Below are 21,214 nucleotides of genomic sequence, written 5' to 3'. Positions count from 1 at the left end.
ATCAAACACTTATCTGCACAAACAATGAACTGCAGAATAGGGCCAAAATACATTCCCCCAGCCTATCACTGCACAAAATCCAGGTCTATTCTGTACATTAGGTCCCAACTGATTATTGAAAATGAAAATGTTGTGGCCGAAACCAAAACCAATTTAAATTCAGATTACTGATATCAGCCAATATATTTTAGGCAGCTTTATGAATTCTCCAATTTTGATCAATAAATTTTTTTTAAACTTTGTACCTATAGATATAAACTAAAACTAAGTATTCTTGATGAAGAAAAAAAGAACTAAAAAATATGTTGTGTAAAGGTTACATAAATCAAATTCTCATTTATATTAAAGACCTTAAGCGTCCCTGTCAGTACAGCCAGCTTTATAATGGGTATGTGGAAACTATGTGTGCCCAGACAGGTGCACCACACAATATCTTTAGCTGATGAAGAAATGCAAGGCCAGCAGTAATTTCAAAAGAGTTGCAGAATGACCCGAAAGCAACAGGAACAAAAGTTACACAGAGAACAATCAGCAACGAACTGCACCGCACTTATTTCCATTTCATACAACCCTCAGAAAACTGTGCTACTGAAAAAGAATCAAAAAGATATACATCGAACATTTGCACATTGCACACAAGTATTTAGACAAATCAGAAACCTTAAAAATGGAACTTTCAGGGTTTAAAAAAGATTTCTGCTGCATTTTAATGAAAATGCTATCATGGAAATCATAGAAAATACATTGTATGCATTGACATGATGAGTCAGAATTGTGATGTATTCTGCTTCTTAAAAACTGTTCAGCATCCTGCAGGTTAACACCTCTTTGTTAAGCACTTTCTCACATGATGTGACATTTGCAGTGACCGCAGTGATCTATTTAACCTCTTAAGCCTAGCTCGAATTGCTACTGCACCTGCCGTGCTTTTAGGATTCTTTGGTGACACTCCTTTTAATACAAACTCTGCCTCCTACTGGTTGGGAGCGTGAATAAAACTGGAAGCAGCTGCCTGCTACTTTCATGTCTGATAAGTCAGTGTCTAGGCAACGATCACATTGGATTGAAGTGTCACAAATCATATATTTTTTTTTTTTGTCTTAATGTGACTTCTTTTCAAATCAGATCTGAGACATTTTCATATGTATTCCTAGATTAGAACATATCAAATTTGCAGCCATGCAGCTATAATGAGAGTGGTGCAGCGATGCTTTTCACCTTTTTACTGTAATCTGCAAGCTGTTCAGAGCAAATTATCTTTACAATGTCTTGTTCTGCTAGTTAGTTATTTTGTTGTTCATGACACATGCCATATATCTCATATGTGATGTTTTATGTTTAAATAGAATGTGTCCATGCAGTCTTTTCAGAATATGGTTTTATTCATATTAATGACAGATTTTAGTTACTTACCTACCCAAATGTGAAAAATAGATCAGATCTGAGCAAAGAAATTGGAAGCGACCAATGAGGCTTATTCACACTACAGGTAAAAGTGAAAGTAGCCCTGAAATCAGTTTTTTTTTTCTAAATATGAAAAGTATGAATAGTAAAAACACATTAAATCTGATGTTACAAATTTCCATTTGGGCCTCTTTGACCATGAAGGAAATTTAGCAGCCAGTAGCAGATACACAACACTGTACAGTAACCGTAATAAGGGTGTAGACATATAACAAGAATAAATATACCACATCCTATCTACAGGCATATATAGAAAAAAATAGAACAATATACAGTGTTCCCTCGCCACTTCGCAGTTCACCTTTTGCGGACCCGGTGCATCATGGGTTTTCAAAAAATATTAATGGAAAAAATATTGTGGATTTTTGCTACTTCGCAGGTTTTCTGCGGAACTCAATCTGTGGAAAATATATATATTTGATGAATATTTACATTTAAAAAATCCCAAAATGGATAAAAATATATTAAAAATATTAATTCTAACAATAAAGCAATGTTCTAAAAAAAAGTATCAAAAAAGTATATAAAAAAAGTATCAGTTAAATCATAAAATATTACGAAAAGCGTTAAAATAGTGTATAAATACTTAAATAAATATAGCATCCCTACTTCGCGGATTGTCGTTTATCGCGGATGGTCCTGGAACGTAACACCCGTGATAAACGAGGGAATACTGTATATAGAAAAAATAACTCATAACTTCGTTATTTACTGTATATCACCATTTTGGCACCACATTTGCTTGTTTAAGGTAGCAGTTCACACAGCTCATTTTGATGTTGTGTAAAAGGTGTGTATTAGTCTTAAGCAAAAGAACAACTGTGTTTGTTGGATGAGAGTTTTTTGCATTTCAGCATTAAGGGGTTAAAGCACACAATTTGATTTAATTTCTGATGACTGCTGTCCCAGAAACCCCCTTTTCCATGTGCTTTTATTTCTTATATAAAGTCCAACTGTGTTGTAATGACTGCAAGTCCAGCTCATTATACTGAAATGACTTGCAACAAGGCTCTTAAGCTTTCTACTATGACTTGATCTCTGGCTACAGAGGGATAATTGTCAGATAGAAACAGAGAATCTGTAGGTAAATCCAGCCTGAAGCTACTGTTATGTTCTTTTGGCTAATTAAGTGACAGCTTTTTAAAATACCTGCCAGGTAAATCTTTCAGGTGCCACTTTTGGGCCTGCAAATACCTTGGGTCTTAAAAAGTAAGCAGCAGTGTGTCAGAACGCTGTTGATTCATATGTTTTTTATGCGAACTGTCAGTTTGGATAATGACTGCTCTCTTGGGCTTTTTTCAGATAATATGAATGATAACCATTTATTGTCAATTGACTGTGTTTTCTTTTTTTAATTCATAATGGTGGTTGGTTAGTGTAGTGGTTAACACCTCTGCCTTCTACACTGTAGACTGGGGTTCAATCCCCACCTGGGCAAACACCCTACACTATACCAGACTCCTAACACCGCCTTGGCCTTCCTGTGTAAAATGATCAAATTGTAAGTCGCTCTGGATAAGAGCGTCAGCCAAATGCAGTAAATGTAAATAATGACAACAGAAATGACCCTGATCAAAATTTTTACATACCCTGGTGATTTTGACCTGATAACATGCACAGAGGTTGACACAAATGGCTACTAAAGGTAACATCCTTACCTGTGATCTATTTGCGTGTAACCAGTGTGTGTGCATAAAAGCTGAGTGAGTTTCTGGGATCCAGAGAGACTCTTGCATTTTTCATCCAGCCACTGACGTTTCTGGTTTATGAGTCATGGGGAAAGCAAAAGAATTGTCAACAGATCTACCGGAAAAGGTAGTTGAACTGTATAAAACAGGAAAGGGATACAAAAAGATATCAAGGAATTGATAATGCAGTGTTCAAACTGTGATTTAACAAATGGAAATCAGGGGCTCTGTTAAAACCAAACCACGGTCAGGTAGACCAACAAAAATTTTGGCCACAACTAGCAGTGTGGCTGTTTCAAGATGCACAATAAGGAGGCACTTGAAGAAAAATGGGCTGCATGTTCGAGTTGCCAGAAGAAAGCCATTACTGCGCAAATGCCACAAAGTACACCTACAATATGCCAGACAGCACAGAGACAAGCCTCGAAACTTCTGGAACAAGTTAATTTGTAGTGATGAGACCAAAATTGAACTTTTTGGCCACAACCATAAACGCTACATTTGGAGAGGTGTCAACAAGGCCTATGATGAAAGGAACACCATTCCTACTGTAAAGCACGGAGGTGGATCGCTGACGTTTTGGGGATGTGTGAGCTACAAAGGCACAGGAAACTTGGTCAAAGTTAAAGGAAAGATGAATGCAGCACGTTATCAGCAAATACTGGAGGCAAATTTGCACTCATCAGCCCAAAAGCTGTGCATGGTACGTACTTGGACGTTCCAACATGACAACGATCCAAAACACAAGGTCAAGTATTTTTCCTTCATAACTGCCTTAATTCTTCGTGGCAGACTTTCAACAAGGTGTTGGAAACATTCCTCAGAGATTCTGGTTGGTTATTTGAGTTCCTGTTGCCTTTCTATCATCTGGAACCAGTCTGCCCATTCTCCTCTGACCTCTCACATCAACAAGGCATTTTCGTTCACACAACTGACCGCTCACTGGATATTTCCTCTTTTTCGGACCGTTCTCTGTAAACCCTAGAGATGGTTGAGCGTGAAAATCCCAGCAGATCAGCAGTTTCTGAAATACTCAGACCAGCCCGTCTGGCACCAACAACCACGCCACGTTCAAAGCCCCTTAAATCCCCTTTCTTCCCCGTTCTGATGCTCGGTCTGCACTTCAGCAGGTCGTCTTGACCACCTCTACATGCCTAAATGCAGTGAGCTGCGGCCGTGTGATTGGCTAATTAGCTATTTGTGTTAACAAGCAACTGAACAGATGTACCTAATAAAGTGACCAGTAAGTGTATTTTTTATATATATATATATATATATATATATATATATATATATATATATATATATAATATACACTGCTCAAAAAAATAAAGGGAACACTTAAACAACACAATATAACTCCAAGTAAATCAAACTGTCCACTTAGGACGCAACACTGATTGACAATCAATTTCACAGCTGTTGTGCAAATGAAACAGACAACAGGTGGAAATTATTGGCAATTAGCAAGACACACTCAATAAAGGACTGGTTCTGCAGGTGGGACCACAGACCACTTCTCAGTACCTTTCTGCTTTCTGGCTGATGTTTTGGTCACTTTTGAATGTTGGTGGTCTTTCACACTCGTGGTAGCAGGAGACGGACTCTACAACCCACACAAGTGGCTCAGGTAGTGCAGCTCATCCAGGATGGCACATCAATGTGAGCTCTGGCAAGAAGGTTTGCTGTGTCTGTCAGCGTAGTGTCCAGAGGCTGGAGGCGCTACCAGGAGACAGGCCAGTACACCAGGAGACGTGGAGGAGGCCGTAGGAGGGCAATAACCCAGCAGCAGGACTGCTACCTCTGCCGTGGAGAGCGATCTGCTGCCTGCAACATCCTTCAGCATGACCGGTTTGGCAGTGGGTCAGTAATGGTGTGGGGTAGCATTTCTTTGGAGGGCCACACAGCCCTCCATGTGCTCGCCAGAGGGAGCCTGACTGCCATTTGGTACCGAGAGGAGATCCTCAGACCCCTTGTGAGACCATATGCTGGTACGGTTGGCCCTGGGTTCCTCCTAATGCAGGACAATGCTAGACCTCATGTGGCTGGAGTGTGTCAGCAGTTCCTGCGAGATGAAGGCATTGAAGCTATGGACTGGCCCGCCCGTTCCCCAGACCTGAATCCGATTGAGCACATCTGGGACATCATGTCTCACTCCATCCACCAACACCACGTTGCACCACAGACTGTCCAGGAGTTGGCGGATGCTTTAGTCCAGGTCTGGGAGGAGATCCCTCAGGAGACCATCCGCCACCTCATCAGGAGCATGACCAGGCATTGTAGGGAGGTCATACAGGCACGTGGAGGCCACACACAACACTGAGCCTCATTTTGACTTGTTTTAAGGACATCACATCAAAGTTGGATCGGCCTGTCGTGTGTTTTTCCACTTTAATTTTGTGTGTGACTCCAAATCCAGGCCTCAATTGGTTAATAAATTTGATTTCCATTGATGTTTTGTGCTGGGAATGACTGTCGGAGGCCCCTGTTTGGATGATTTCAACTCCCACCTTCGGGAGAGCTTTTCTCATGTCCCGGGGGAGGACATGGAGTCTGAATGGACCCTGTTCAAAACCTCCATTGTGGAAGCTGCCAGGCCTAGCTGTGGCCAAAAGCTTGTGGGTGCCTGTCATAGCGGCAACACAAGACCCCCTGGTGGACATCGTGGTGAGGGAGGCCGTCAGCTGAAGAAAGAGGTCTTTAGGGACTGGATGGCCCAAAGGACTCCAGATTCATGGACAGAGTGTCAGGGAATGTGTGGAGGCCAGAGGGTGGTGTCTCTGCTATTTGCAGATGATCTTGTTCTTTTGGCTGAATCACTTGGATGCCTCCAGTGTTCACTGGAGCGGTTTGTAGCTGAGTGTGAAGAGGTTGGTATGCGGATCAGCACCTCCAAGTCTCCTGAGGCTTAGGTCATGGAGCTCCGAGTCCATGACCTAAGCCACAGGCGGAGGAGCTTAAGTATCTTGGGGTCTTAAGTAATATGGTCACTGTACTGGACTGTAGTGGTGAAGAGGGAGCTGAGCCATAAAGCGAAGCTGTCTGTTTACCGGTTGGTTTGCATTCTGACGCTCACCTATGGTCATGAGCTGTGGCTAATGACCGAAAGAATGAGATCGCGAATATAAGCGGTGGAAATTAACTTTTTTTGGTTTGGGCATCTGATCCAGATCCAGGTCTGGACACCTCCCGGTGGGGGTGTACCAGGACAAGACCCCAGGGTCTCCCTAGGACCCGCTGGAGGGATTATATTTCAAAGTTGGCCTGGGAGCGGCTTGGGTTCCCTGCCGCGACCCTATCAGGACTAAGCGATTAATGACGAAGATGATGATTATGATGATGATTAAGATGATTAATCATTAACATGTCAAAAAAAAACAATAATATGCAAACAAATCCAGCAGTATGTGTTTGTGGGTTATTGGTTGTGTGGAAAAATTCACTCCTATTGTTGGCTCTGACTGGGGTTAACTATAGTCAATTTCTATTATTTTCAAATATATTGTTATATCCAAGATTGTTACAAATGTGCAGCGTTTTGGAATATAATTCTTTATTTATATATGTGAGAGGCTGGGTTACTTTGTACATGTTTATAGATAACAGTATGTCATACGGTGTCAGAAACCAAGTCTGATAAAGATTATTTAGTGGTTTGGTCAGTATTTTCAGCGTGGTAGCCTAGGTGTGATATCTGGGTTTTTTGAAGTAAACTGCCCGCAGCATCTCCTACAGGCCTCCACATATCAGGCAAAGCTGCACATCCTTGATTAATCATCCAAACACTCCTAACCTGCCAGAAATCCTCTGTAACACTGTGTGCTGTGCACTCTGTCAGCAGGTGAATCCCTCCTTTCCTCTTTCCATGTTCTGTCTTTTTACCGTTATCCTGATCACCTACTCCACTTCACTTAAAACCCTTTTCTCTCTGTCCATCTCTAGTCTAGACTCAGTTTGCTGTTTTACTCTGCCTTTCTGCTGCGGTGGGCCAATCTTAGCATGGTGCTTTATCTGCAAAATCCAAGCAGCAGTTTTAGAGCATTACCATTGAAATGAGGGGTCTGTGACCTCTGTTTTTTGTTGTTTTTGTTTTTTGTTTAAAAGTGCAGTGTCTGCTGAAGTACGCTGAATGCCTCTGTTCCAGGGGTTTTCAGCTCTAGTCCTTATGGCTGGTGTCCAGTACAGTGGTGATTTGTCTACCCAACCTGATAACTAACTGCCGAGTTCACTCAGCAGAAGTGGACACCCCTAACATTAAACATTCAGAAGTTTAGAATCGATTGTCATGGTAATTTTTGTTTTGTTATGTACAGGGATTAAAATATCATGAAGTAGATGCCAAATGGTCATTTTAGACATTTTGACAGATGTTTCTTTTAGTTATAATATGTATCAAGTCATGAACTGCAATTACCTATTGTCTGTAATTGTTGCCTTATTATCAACTTTTAAAATGTGTCGTGATTTTGAGGCATATATGTTCATTTTATTAAAACTTTAACAGCTTTCTCTGTCATTTTCAAATCTTCTACAACTCTGTTTATCATTCTGGAAATGTACAATTTTATTTATTTATTTTTTTTACAGCTTATTACAAATTATTTAAAAGAAGTGAAGTTGCACATTATTAGCATTTGTATTGTACGCACCAAAATTGTTTTTATATTATTGAAAAGAGCAATTCCAAGCACAGTGGAAGTATCTTAGACCAGCTACTCTCCCTGTAAAATGAAACAAAATGAGGCTTCTCTAAAAGCTGAGGCTGCTCCAAAAGTCTGTTGCTGGTAAGGGTTTTTTGAAAGAACAGAACTGAACAATTCAGTTCTATTTCATTGTGTAGCTTTTTACAGTAGGTATTGTTTTTATAGAAATCTGATATCGATCCCCTACTCCACTTCTCTTGAAACCCTTTTCTCTCTGCTGTCTTTGTGTCTAGTCCTGACTAATCTAATCTAGACTAGTCTAGACCAACCAGAATAAGGCTTTTGTTTCTTGAAGGTTCAAAACACAATTTATTTACATAAAATAGAGCCTTAGGAAATACATATAATGTATCACTAGTTATTGTTATTGAATGATATGGGAAATTATTATGCCCATATTGACCCACCATGGTTACTCTCTCATTGAGTCGGTGTTGTCGTGTCCTCTGCTCACTCATGTCTGTTGTGTGGGTGTGTGTTGTGACTCAGGTACAATGTCGGAGCTCGTTCAGAACCTCTTCCCTCCCTCACAGTTCCAAGGTACCAGATCCCAGCCCATTTTCCCTGTGCACTGTAGAATCCTTTGCTGGCTGTGTGTGGTTCTGCCATCACGCATACGTTCTTCAGTTTAGTTTGCGGCGCTTTACTTTAATGTTTTGCCATACGAATGAGCTTCCTTTACAGTCAGGCTCACGCTCACTCCTGCTTGAGGCAGTCTGCATGCAGATCAGTGTGTTTGTCATTGTTTATCTTATTGTGTTTTGTTTTATTATTCACTTATATATGTGTTAATTGGGTTTGCATTGCAAAGTTTATAGTCTTTCAGTTTCATGCCTTTCATACTTCATTTCAAATAGTTTTCTGAAGGCATTTTCAACATTGTCAGTAGTTTGAATACAGTTCTCGTTTCAGTTATAATGATTAGAATTATATTTAAATATACAGTACTGTGCAAAAGTCTTAGGAACCTGATGATAAAATTATATTTGAAAAGCTATTTGTCTGGGCAGTAAGTAGTGTTCGCTCATAAAAGCACTATTATTAGAATAAGAACAAATAACATTGATACAAAAGGCTTGAATGTTTTTGTTGAACCATTTGAAGCAAGTGTTATTTTAGTGTTAGTTAATATCCAAAACCTGGTTTGGCTCTTTAATGCTACATTAAATTAAATCAATAGTTTTGCTTATGAATTAAACAAATACATGTGATGAGCGGGGTTTAAAGAAAAAATCTGGAACAAAACTTTGGTTCTTCAGACCAGCTCACAACATATCAGCTGCATTTTTCTTACTTCTTATTGCTTTCATTGTGCATTTTTTTCTATTGATATTTGGTATATTTACAAGCAAAAACACAGTTACTCTAAAGGGTCCTTTTGCACAGTAATATAATACATATACTTGATTGACTGGTGAAAATAAGTTAACACATTCTCTATTTAGTTTTTCTTTTTTCTCCAATAAGTTAACTTCTGCAAATAAAGACTAATTGTGCATTAAAATGTTATGCATACATGATTATGTGTACATGAAGAAATTTATTAGATTAGATTAGGATTAAGTGACGCTTATTAGTCCCACAAAGGAGAAATTTCACCTCTGTATTTAACTCATCTGTGAAGTGAAACACCACATACACCTTAGTGAGCACACACATACTAGGGGGCTGTGAGCACACTTGCCCGTAGCAGTGGGCAGCCCTATCCGCAGCGCCCGGGGAGCAGTTAGGGCTTCGGTGCTTTGCCCAAGGACACCTCAGTCATGTACTGTCGGCTCTGGGAATTGAACTGGTGACCTTCCGGTCACACGGCTGGTTCCCAGGCTCGTCCAGTTTGTGTGTGCAATTGTACGTTGGTCCATTGATGAATGACTGGGGATGATACGTTGTGCAGCAACAGATTGGCTGCAGTGTTTAACAGTAGATCTACAAAGTGCCCCTGTCATATGGTAAGTGTTTCTGATGAAATGGCCAGTGAGTGCACACAGTTGGGACTACCTAGTAAAACTACTCAACCGTGATGGTTAAGAGACTTTTTAAGTTTTATTCACTGGCTACTCTCTGATGTTACAGTTGCTTCAGTCTTAAACTTTGGAGTTCTGCTCAGTCTCTCTGACTAAAGACCAATCAGAGAGAGTGAGAGTCTTTTACCTATTACTGCCTAGAGGTCACTAAGGACATTGTTAGGCCTCATGAAACCCCCTCTAATGTTCTGGGGTAAATGGAGCTTTCACCAAACAAAGGGGAAAGGCTCAGAGTCGAGATGACTACTCAGTCATCAGAGTTATTGTACCACATATACACACACACACGCACAAGCCGTATGTTCAGTGGTTTGAGGATGAGGAGTGGCTGGCTGTTGGTTGTGTGTGGTGCGTGAGCATAGTAGCATATCCCCCTGTTCCTCTCAGATGGAGAGAATATGAGAGAAGAGACCCTCTCACACATCCATCATGTAAGGAGCATGCCTCAAAGCTAATGGTGTGCACTAATTCCAGCAGCTAGGTAAATCCATACATGCCTATGCCAATATAGCTTTTTAAAGTGATAGCTTGACAAAAATTTCAATTCCCTCAGTTTCCCCTCTTACCTTGAATGTAGCTGATGAACCAGACTGAAGTTTGCTTTTTGTATATTATAGTTTTATTACATTCCTAAAAACAGTCATAGAAATCTCAAATTCTCACATTTGCATGTACTTTAGTCCATTTTGTTCAGGCACATTTGAGAGCTGTGTGATACATTGTTATCTATAAAACTGGTTAAACGTACAAACAGAACTCAGACTTCAAGATGACTGTTTATTATCTGTGTTTTATATGACTGTTTTATATCTATGCTTTTAGGCATCTTTATTCATGATAATGTTTCATACAGTGTCAAAGCACATAAGCAAGTCTATTAGAGATGATCATCTTTTTTTCCAAATTTCTATATAGTTCAGTGGTTGAGATGTCATTTGGAATGGTTTCATATGGAATGATATATTGTAGAGAAATTTACTGACTTGAATGTGTTTACAGTGATGGATTTTCTACTGTTTTGCTTTACAACATCCCTCTAAATATGTTGTAGATCAAAATCTGCAAAACAAGAGTAACATAATGTCTCAGGCATCAAACAGCTCACTCCGACACCATTTCTGGAATAGCTGTGAAGTGGCTTTTAAAGCCATTAAATGGTTTGGATATCTGGTTCATATCATCACCACCGCGAACAATTCTGACTAGAATTGTAAAACTAAATAAATCGCATCAAGCCGTTCTGATTGACTTTGTATATGTATTACCTATTTAATTTGTGCAAAAAAAGAAAAATGAGTAAGATTTCCCTTTGATACGATTTGAGGCAAGTGTATGATGATTTAGGAGTGTAGTTTACTAATTGCTTATAGACTACCATTACTTGTTAGCTATGTAAATTTGTTACTCCAGTCCAAAAGTAAAGAAGCAAACTTTTGACACCAAAGATGTCTTTTGTTTGGACAAACTGTCACTTTAATGTGACTAGCATAGCCATGCAGCTCTATTTGTGCACTGAAAAGAATAATTAATTAGAGAATGAAGAATTAAAGAAGCAAAGTCTTCTTCTTTCTCTCTCTTTCCTGTCTAGAAAAAGATTTTTCACTTTCTCAAGGCCTTGTGATTTTATGCTGTAACCTGATTTGAATCTAACATGAGCGGATGAAAACAGCCTCACAAATTTATGATAATCCAGACTCAGTATGACAGCTGCTGCCTTCACAATTATTTTCTGTGTTGCATTTTTGTTATTTAAGAGTAGATTTATGGATTGTGCTGTTGCTCTGCATTTCTGTAAACCTTGCTGCTGTTCTCGCATAAGCAAAATCTATTTGTTTTTGTGTTGAAAGCCTCTGCTGACAGGTGAATGTGGTTTAGGTCATGTTATTTAATAAAATGTTATCTCTTTTATAGAGCTCACATTATTCTTGATTCTTACAGTCATGCATGTGTCCTGTTTTCTGCAGGTATTGCATGCATTGCCCTGTCGTTTGTGGACGCTCAGGGGTGTCCACTGCAGGTCTCTGCTCAGGATGTTAATAATGCTCCAAAAGGGGATTCCTCCACCATCTTCCTCCAGCCAGACCAATTTGAAGCCCTGACCACTGTGGTTAAAATAGATTCGCCTGGCCAAAGTGCAGGTATGGAGGCTAATTTTCCTGGACATCAAAGAGGATTTTTGGTTAACCTTTTAAACTGTAAAGATCTGTCAGCTGGTCCAGAGTTTATTTCCTCACTGGAGTTCTTTCTGATTCATGTAAAGCAGTTACTGAATAATGCACCACTAGATTAATAAGTGAATATCAATTCTGCAGTCTTTAGGGGTTAAGCAAGGGGTTAATCACATGTGGTGACAGGAAGAAAAGCATTTTTTAAGGCAGCTGTGATTACATGTGTTAAGAGTGGGAGATTTTAATTGAACTGTATGTATTTACTGCTATATTTTTGGCTAAATCTAACCACAGCAAAAGTTTTGGCTCTTTTTGGTTTCCATATACATGAATCATGATATTTACCTTATAAGCTAGTATAGCTACTGCACTCAGGAAGTATTGCCGCGAGAGCACTAGTGAATGTTATACATTTAAGCTCAAATGTGTTGAATTTTATTGTTCAATGAATAGATCACATTTGATATGTTTGTGTGTTTATACACCAACTGGCCTACCCTAAATTACCACCACAGAGCAGGTATTATTTGGGTTGTGGATAATTTTCAATCCGCAGTGACACACGTGATGGTGGTGTGTTTAAAGTATGTCGCGGAGGATCAGACACAGCAGAGCTACTGAAGTTTTTAACATTTTAGTGTCACTGCTGGGCTGAGAACAGTTCACCAACCCAAAATAATTAGCTAACAGTGTCATGTGAGCAGTGAAATATGACCACCGATGGAGGACTAGAGGATAACTAACATAAGCTGTGCAGCAACAGATGATCTGTTGTCTGTGACTTTACATCTGCAAAGGTGGACATTGTATCTACAGGTTGTGTAATAAAGTGGACCATATGTGGACACAGTCTTTAAACTTCACCAGCACTGCTGCATCTGATGTGCCACCAGTGTGCAGTCAGTGTCACTGCAGTGCAGAGAATGATTCACCACCAAAATAACACCTGTGCTGTGGTGGTGTTGGGTGGAACCTCACCATTGAAGAACAGGGTGAAAGAGGACTAGCAAAGTACAACCTCATTTCCAAAATGCTGGGATGCTATGCAGAATGGACGTAAATATAGAATGCAATGATATGCAAATCATGTAAACCATATTTCAAAATGGGCATATATTTTTCAAAAGAACACATTTATCAGTTTCAACATTTGATTTGTTGTCTTTGTACTATTTTAATGGAATACAGGGTTTAAAGCATTTGCACATCATTGCATTTTGTTTTTATTTACATTTTGCACAGTGTCCCAACACTTTTGGAAATGGGGTTGTATGTAGAGAAACAGATGAGCTACAAAAGTGGACCACAGAAAATGGACAAGGAGTGTAGATACAAGGAGTGGTCAATGAAGTGGTAAATGAAGTGGTCAGTCAATATATATATATAACTAGATTGCTGATGACACACTATATACACAGTGAGGTGGAGCCTCTTGGCTGCCGTAGTGTACTCTTTTTGCGCAAAATTAAAGCTAGTCACAATGTCGATGTTTTCCCAAAACGTACAAAATGCTGAGGTGTATTGGGCTGTCCTGCAAAAATGAATTAATAATAATTAATATCCATGTACATGTTTTATTTGATGACTAATACAATCTAATCTAGGCTTTCTGATTCATTTATTTCATTTATTTTGTACTAAGCGTGCAACCTAAATGTAGGAATACAAGTAATTTATACTTAATAATGTGTGTATATGAAGTAAAATGTCCGAAACCTAAACATACCCTGTGTAGTAATGTGGTTTAGTTTAACTACGCCCTTAGCTGATCAGCTCGTCCGATAGCTCAGGTGAATGCCAGAATCTTTTGCGTAAGTGGGTTTTAACAAAAACAATTCTTAAGAGCGGTTGGTGAATCAGGTTCATTGAAAGTAAGGATTTATCTTGAAATCTTTAGAAAGTATAAGTTACAGGTGTCATACCAGTTGTCCTTATATGCAGAACTGCTGTAAGGAGTACAAAATCCATGAAGTGAAAACCTCAGTTAACTTGATGCTAACACAGTAGAGCAGTTAATATAGAGTTGAATACAATTACATTATTTGTAAATAGCAAGAAAATATGTTCGATTGTGAATGATTGATTAATTGTGATCTGCAGAAAACACAAACAAACAGTTCCAACATATCAGGTGTCCAGTAGCCTTAAGGGTGCTATGTGGTCCATACTTAGTTCCTTAACTCTACAGAACTACATTACTTTATCAAAAAGGCATTTTTCTTCATCTAGACCTGTTGCCGCCTAGAATCAGACATTTATTTTCCTCCACAAAATGAGACTGAAATACAGTACCAATACGCAAGAGAAACACCTATAAATGTGTTTGTGTTTACAGGTACAGTATCTGTGAGGTTTGATATTTGGGAGCAGGGGAACATTAGCCCCCTGCAGCTGATGGACAAACTGCGAGGGGCGTTGCGGCATGCACTCTGTGACGTCTTAATGGAGATGAAAGTTCTGCCAAACCCACTGTGTTTAGAGACCTTCTGTCTGCCCGGAACTGCCCCGAGAGACGAGGCTAACGGTTAGAGAACACTTTTTTTTTTTCAGCTTGTATCATAGTCCTGCTTCACTCTTATAGCTACAAAACTCACAAATTAGGTCTATAGTAGTTTCTAAATAGTGCATAGTAGTTTCTGAACTTCTATTTTTTACTTTACTGTGTGTTTTTATTTCTCATAAGTCTACAGTTTTTATTGTCAGTGTACATTACATTGTTATTTACAGGCTTTATTCTTTAATGAATAACAGTTTATTATACAATAAATTACATTTATGTTCAGTGTACAGTTTACTTTGACAGGTTGAATTCATGCAACCCTTTTCAGTATAACTTTTTAAATGTAGAAATTATGACAAAAATATGTAAATAATGATTTTTATATCTGTTAAACTGGACTGTATATTCAACCACAACTTTTCATCAAATTCAGATTATAATTAAATATCTGTACTGTCCCACTAACAAAGTAAGTCTTAAGTGTTACAAAAAAAGTCATGATACTTTTTCATGATGCACAATGTTTATTAAGATTATTTATTATAAGATCGTTAAGATATTAACAGAACAGCTCTGTCACTTTTTTAAGGCTGTAAAAATTTGGTTGTTAAATTCAACATTTGCTAACAATAACTACTTAAGAAAACTGAATTCATTTACATTCACATAAGCCTTAAAAATAAGTTTTTATGACCCATGCAGTTATTCAGTGTTCTGTCATCATCTCAAGTCAAGGATGTGCTGGCAAAAGTGTACCATGGCATAATTTGTCACAGTAACAGTAATATATTGTCTCTATTGCAAACACAAATGCTTTATGGACTTGTAATAATTAAACATTAAGGTATTACACTGAATGTGACATAAGTAAACTGTACGAAAATGCAAGAAAAATTGGTAAAAGAAAAAATAGCACATACTGGACACAATGTGATTTTTTTTTTTTTTTTTGTGCTTTGGAAAAATATGCAGAATATCTGTTAAAATGTTCTTGCTTCTTAAAGCTGAGTGTTTCTACACATAACTTGAGTGTTTGTAGTCCAGTCAGCCCCATTAAAGTGGTTTTTGAAGATTTTGATCCTTTAAACGTTTGTGAACAAAAACCTTGGTTGTTGTCTGCAACAATCAATTCATATCCGTATTCATATATTGTCGTTCAGATAAATTGCACAAATAAAATCACCCTTTATCTGTGAAGTTAATGCGAAAATTTTTAAAATGTAAACATATTTTCTCGTTGCTGTAGTTGCACTGAGTCTTCCACAGCCAGAAGTGAAAGAGGTAAAGGAAAGCCTTCGAAGACCAGTCAGCGCTCACAGTGTTAAAACGGGCCCCTCCCCCATAACACTTATTCCAGCCCCCATCTCCACCCCTGCCACTGGGTCAAACACACCGGAGTCCACCACACCCACGGGCAAAACCGTTCGCCGCAGCTTCTGGGAAATCCTGGTGTGTCTGTTTTACACACACACACACACACACACACACACACACACACACACACACACACACGCACACAGTGTCTTGATTTGCAGCAAATGATGGTCATTAGTTAAAGCAGTCAGCATGGCTGTCCTTCGCTTTACAAAACACAGCTGATGGCCAGCCTGGCCCTGCTGCTCTGGACCTGAATAGACACTAATGCAAAACTAATAACGAGACACATTTGTTTTCCGCCAATTTTCTCTGATAATTGGGTCATTTAGTGGTGTGTGGGAGTATTTGTATGTATATGTTTGGATATAGGTGTGCACTAGGACTGTTATTAGGATCGACTGTGATAGTAATTAGAAGGCCAAGTAGTGAAAATTGGTTTAAACAAATCACAGGCTTTCAGGATTCGAAAATGCTTTACTGTAAAAAGGTAAACTAGGGGGCCTTTAAAAAGACTTCATTAAAAATACATATCACTATGTGGTAAAGTCACAGACTACTCTTCATTAATTTGATTAGTTGATTTATTTTCCACACGAAATGGCAATTAAGTATGTCATTAAGGTTTTTTTTTGCATTATGAAAAAAACAGAAAACATGTTTAGAAGGGAAATTACACAGAATCCTCAATAACTAAATGTCATTTTTTAGTATTTTTATCCACTCTTTCTCTTTATTACAGCTTTTTACAACATTTTTTTTTATATTGTTCTACACCTCCAAAGTTCAGTCTTAGAATTTGGTTGCATTTTCTGCTTCTCACAATCGTAGTAAACCCAAAAACGTTGAGATGTTGAGGTCTGCACTCTAGGTTGGTCAGTTCATTGATTGGAGAACTTTGTTTGATTTGCAATTTTTTGTCTATTTCCTTTGCTCAGTAACAGCTTTCCTGACAGCTACACATCATTTCAGACCCATCGCATTGTGTTGTCCTCTGCAGTAGCAGGATGTAGCAAAAGTGGAGCTTGATTTTCTTCTCTCGCTCTCAAGGATGAAAGTTTATCTGATAGTAATAGTTCTATTGGACTGCCAGGTCTTGTATTTTTTCTAAATCTTTTAATGCTTTTTTTAAACTCTTTTTTTTTTTTTCCACTTATTTTTCAGTGACATTCCCCTTCATTATACAAGTAGATTATCTCCTCAGAAGTATCTGCTTAAAAACTATCAAATGCAAGAGTTTAGGCATCCCAGTCAAATTACGTTTTGTTAATTGTCCAGGTTAAAAAACACGTCCTCCACAGAGAACACACTTCATTTTAATGCACATGTTCAATGAATTTAACATATTGTAAGAAAAAAAAAACTCCCCCCCGCTTTTTTATGCATAGCATATGACTGTATATGTCTGTATGTTTTTATGTTAATGTCTGTGTCTACGTCATGTGTATGTTAATGCTAATGCCAATAATGAGGTGTCAGTTTTTGCCTGTTGCCATTTTTTTCTTATGACTGGGACGTTATTGGTGTATGTATGTGTATGTGTTAGAGTAAGCCGGATTCATCAGAGCTGGGCAGTCCAAAGACTACAGACGACATCGTGCAGGAGAAAGCAGACGACAGCCGGCTGGCCCGGAGGAGACACAAAACGGAGAGTGTAAAACAGCAGTGGAGCCATGAGAGAGTAGCAGCAGTAGAGCTGGAGCAGAGGTCAGCAACACACACACACACACACACACACACACACACACACATTTATAGATCTTTTGAATTGGTTCAAAGAGTTGAATACTTATTTCAGACTTTTAACTGATTTGGACTTTAGACTTTTTGCTTGGAATGATTCTGTAGTTATGTTTATTTTATTCAAGTTAATTCTATTCTTGTGGTTTTACACATTTTCTCGCCATTTTCAAAATCATATCCAGCTCTGTTCAGCATACTGGCCACCTTTAACATTTCTTCATTTTTGTTTAGGGTTTGTTAGTGTAACAAAATACAGTTACAAATCCATCTAGTGCACGCGCGCACACACACACACACACACACACACACACACACAAACACATTTATGTACAGCCACAGATACACACTGTGCATGTGTAAACAAGTACATGCAAACTCATAACACTCACACAAACATTAAATGTTCCAAACATACGTGACCTGATCCTGCACTCTTTCACTGTCTCTGTCTCTCTTTGTCTCTCCCTCTAGGCCAGTCTACAAACGGCATGTGGCTCAGTTAGAGGAAGGTGATACTGGCACTCTCCACCCAATCTATCAATCCACCTTCCAGCCCTGGATGATCTTCATGGCCAAACTGGGTGAGTTTCTATCTTCCTAATGTGAAAGTGAGTCTAAGATCTCTCAGTTATTGTCTTCTGTCTGTATATCTAAAAAAGAGATTTTTACATTTGCTATGTATTTGACAGAAGTTGCACTCAGAGATGACAGAAGATCCAATGACTTTGCAACTTTATGAAGCCAAAGCCTACAGCCATTTAAACATGAAACTAGGTGTAAAAATGTACAGCTACAGTTAAAGTCATTTCTAGTGGCTTGTAAATGAACAAAAAACTAACATTTGAATAAATTCAAAAAGCTATACATGATCTATACAAAAACACACATACTGACCAAGTTAATAGTTTCAGGCATTGTTTTGGCTGTTCAACACCATGTCCTAACAGCAAGCAGTGTAGGTGAACAATGAATAGACCTAGATGCTCCCATCTGCACTAGCCACAAGTGTCAGAGCTTGACACAGTGCAAAGCAGCATGCTGTTGTTAATGGATATATTGTTTATAGGGTTCATGTTTCATGATATTCCACCTCAACAGAAATGCTGTGGTTAAGCCAGAAGCTCTTTTGTCAAATGGTGACTTGGTGACAATGGTCACTTTTCCTCTTCTGATAATGATCCTGATACCTGATCCTTAAATATTGGCCAACTCCGAATACCGATGCCCATACTAACTCTGTCTCACCTAACTAACCTGTAAGGTCTGACATTTATACAATTACATCAATAAATATTTTATTTAGATAAAAATATATGTTCTGCATCACAAATAAAACATCCCTTGACTCAAGGGCAGTTACTTTTTATTAATTGTATATATAAAAAATGCATAAGAAACCCTATTTTTATTAATGAACTATATACAATTAGCATTTACTATTATACAATTAGTTATTAACTAGTGAGCGCATTTTAGCCCAGCTAGTGGGTTGCAATGCTAAAGGCTAAATCAGAATTAAAGGTCATCATTATCTGAAATAATTTGTGGGTTTCTTCCATATTTTTTGTCTAATGTTCAGTTCTGCAGTAACAACCTGGACTAGCGCTAACTCAGACCGTAACTGACTACACAGTGAGGAATTAGCCTGCACTGTGCTTATAATTTTGTATAATTTTTTCCTCAAAAAAATTTGCTTAAAGGAGAGGTTAGATTTCTGTTCATCAAGCAAACAAAAAAAGCCTTGCTTGCGGTCCTTTCAGTCAGAGGCACACTTTTTTAAGCTGATCGCTTCTCATGTAGTCATTGTTATATCCAACATCTTCATCAAACATCACATTTAATGTTCATATCGTGCAGCACCAGTAAATATTCTGGCCTTGTATCACAATTCGACAGTACGTTTAAACACTCACTTGCTGTTAGGACATTGTGTAATGTGCAGTGTGACTTTAGCATGGTACTATATATTTGGTAATTATACACATATTTACACAAACCTCTATTGTTAATAGGTAAACATACTCACACTCTTGCTTAGGATACTACTTAATTCTCTGGTACCACTTTACAGCATACATAAGGCTACAGGACACCAGCATAATCCAAACTGCCATTAAACTCTTATAGCATTCACATTTATTGAAGCTTATTAGAAGCATAAGCTGTCATAAAGGCTACTAGTCAGCTGGTGATATAAGCCTGTGTAAATGTTTGTAGTGCCTATATGCCCCTGAATGGCTTGTACCCTGCAGTGAAGTGCTACTCATTCCTTTCTCTAAGGTTCTAACTGTTCTATAGTATCTATGGTATCTTTCCCAACATATCCTCATTTTGTATCATTTTGTCTCTCCCTGTGTTTCAGGCTGTCCGTCCATCCAGCACTGCACGGCTGAAATCTCTTCACTTTTCCTCTTGCCTTCTATTGTAATGGAGGTCATGCATTTGGTCATGTCTTTGGCCCCGGACACCACAGTGAAGATTTTTGAGAGGTATGGTATGTTCTAAAACAAATTTAAAAGTAAAATAAAAAATATCACTTTATTAAATGGTAAGCAGTTTCTCCAAACATTTATGAGGAACTTTATTAAACATATATTCTACATGATTGCTTCTGCCCAGTGTCTTGAAGGGTACAAGTAATTCTGGAGCTGGCTGTGTAATTGATTGTAATCAATTACATTTACATTCACATTTACAGCATTTAGCAGACACTCTTATCCAGAGCGACTTACAAGAAGTGCTTTGTCTATCTAGAGAAAGTATCTTTGCTAGTTACCTATAGCTTAGAGAGAGAAAGCCAGTCTTGAGCTCAGATGCTGCTAGAAACAAAAAGAGTTGAACAATTAAATATAATATATTTAACTGCAGCACGATAATCAATAATTAATTCAATGCTCATTTAAGTTCTATGTAAAGAGATGTGTCTTCAGTTTGCATTTGAAGACAGCAAGAGACTGCTGTACGGACAGTCGGTGGGAGTTTGTTCCACCACTTGGGTGCCAGTACAGAGAACAGTCTCAATGCTTGTCCACCATGCGCCTTGAAGGATGGCGGGTCAAGTCGAGCTGTACTCGAAGCTTGAAGGGCTTTTGGTACAGTTCAAGATTTCACTCGATTATTATAACAGTATTCAATATAGCATGCCCTCATTGTTTTTGGCAAAAATGAAATAAGATCTTGTTGTGATATTCCATTACTATGGAAATTATTAGCTTGCCAGTGTCTTTTAATGCTTGTCTTAGACAGGAACTAATAAAAATCCCCTCTAAGTTAGGTCATGTCTTGTGTTGCACAAGTGGAAAAACACATCAGTGATCATAAAAAATAATCTTAACCATAAAAAAGTTATTTGCTCTTATTTTCACGATAAATCTGCCAGTGGATTTTATGAATCTGGCCCTATAGCTGAAAATTAGCCAGTTGTCTAACACTACCACATTTATCTTTATATTTATTACTTTTTGTTGTTCTTGATGAATAAGTAAATGAATAGCTATTTCCACCCTTAGCTATGATGCATAGTTTGCGAATGAGGTGGCCTTTTACCTTT

The 21,214-nt window shown here is 38.3% G+C and overlaps 1 protein-coding gene across 5 annotated transcripts in view; it reads left to right on the top strand.

Moving 5' to 3' along the window:
• The window catches only part of szt2 (SZT2 subunit of KICSTOR complex), a 152,215-nt gene that overhangs the window by 72,820 nt on the left and 58,181 nt on the right, over positions 1–21,214 (top strand). For 3 of the 5 annotated variants that reach the window (XM_037535139.1, XM_037535140.1, XM_037535136.1), the window contains 6 exons: positions 11,844–12,017; positions 14,383–14,571; positions 15,794–15,996; positions 17,468–17,628; positions 18,136–18,245; positions 20,027–20,153. In XM_037535139.1, the coding sequence (XP_037391036.1) occupies positions 11,844–12,017; positions 14,383–14,571; positions 15,794–15,996; positions 17,468–17,628; positions 18,136–18,245; positions 20,027–20,153 (964 nt within the window). Of the gene's footprint in view, positions 1–8,344; positions 8,396–11,843; positions 12,018–14,382; positions 14,572–15,793; positions 15,997–17,467; positions 17,629–18,135; positions 18,246–20,026; positions 20,154–21,214 lie in introns of all 5 variants that reach the window. The other 2 variants (XM_037535137.1, XM_037535138.1) reach the window with 1 other exon arrangement.

This window comes from Pygocentrus nattereri, chromosome 26, assembly GCF_015220715.1.
Source record: "Pygocentrus nattereri isolate fPygNat1 chromosome 26, fPygNat1.pri, whole genome shotgun sequence".
In the NCBI taxonomy this organism is placed as follows: domain Eukaryota; kingdom Metazoa; phylum Chordata; class Actinopteri; order Characiformes; family Serrasalmidae; genus Pygocentrus; species Pygocentrus nattereri.
The sequence above is the reverse complement of the archived record's forward strand: the minus strand, read 5'-3'. Positions and strand labels throughout refer to the sequence as shown.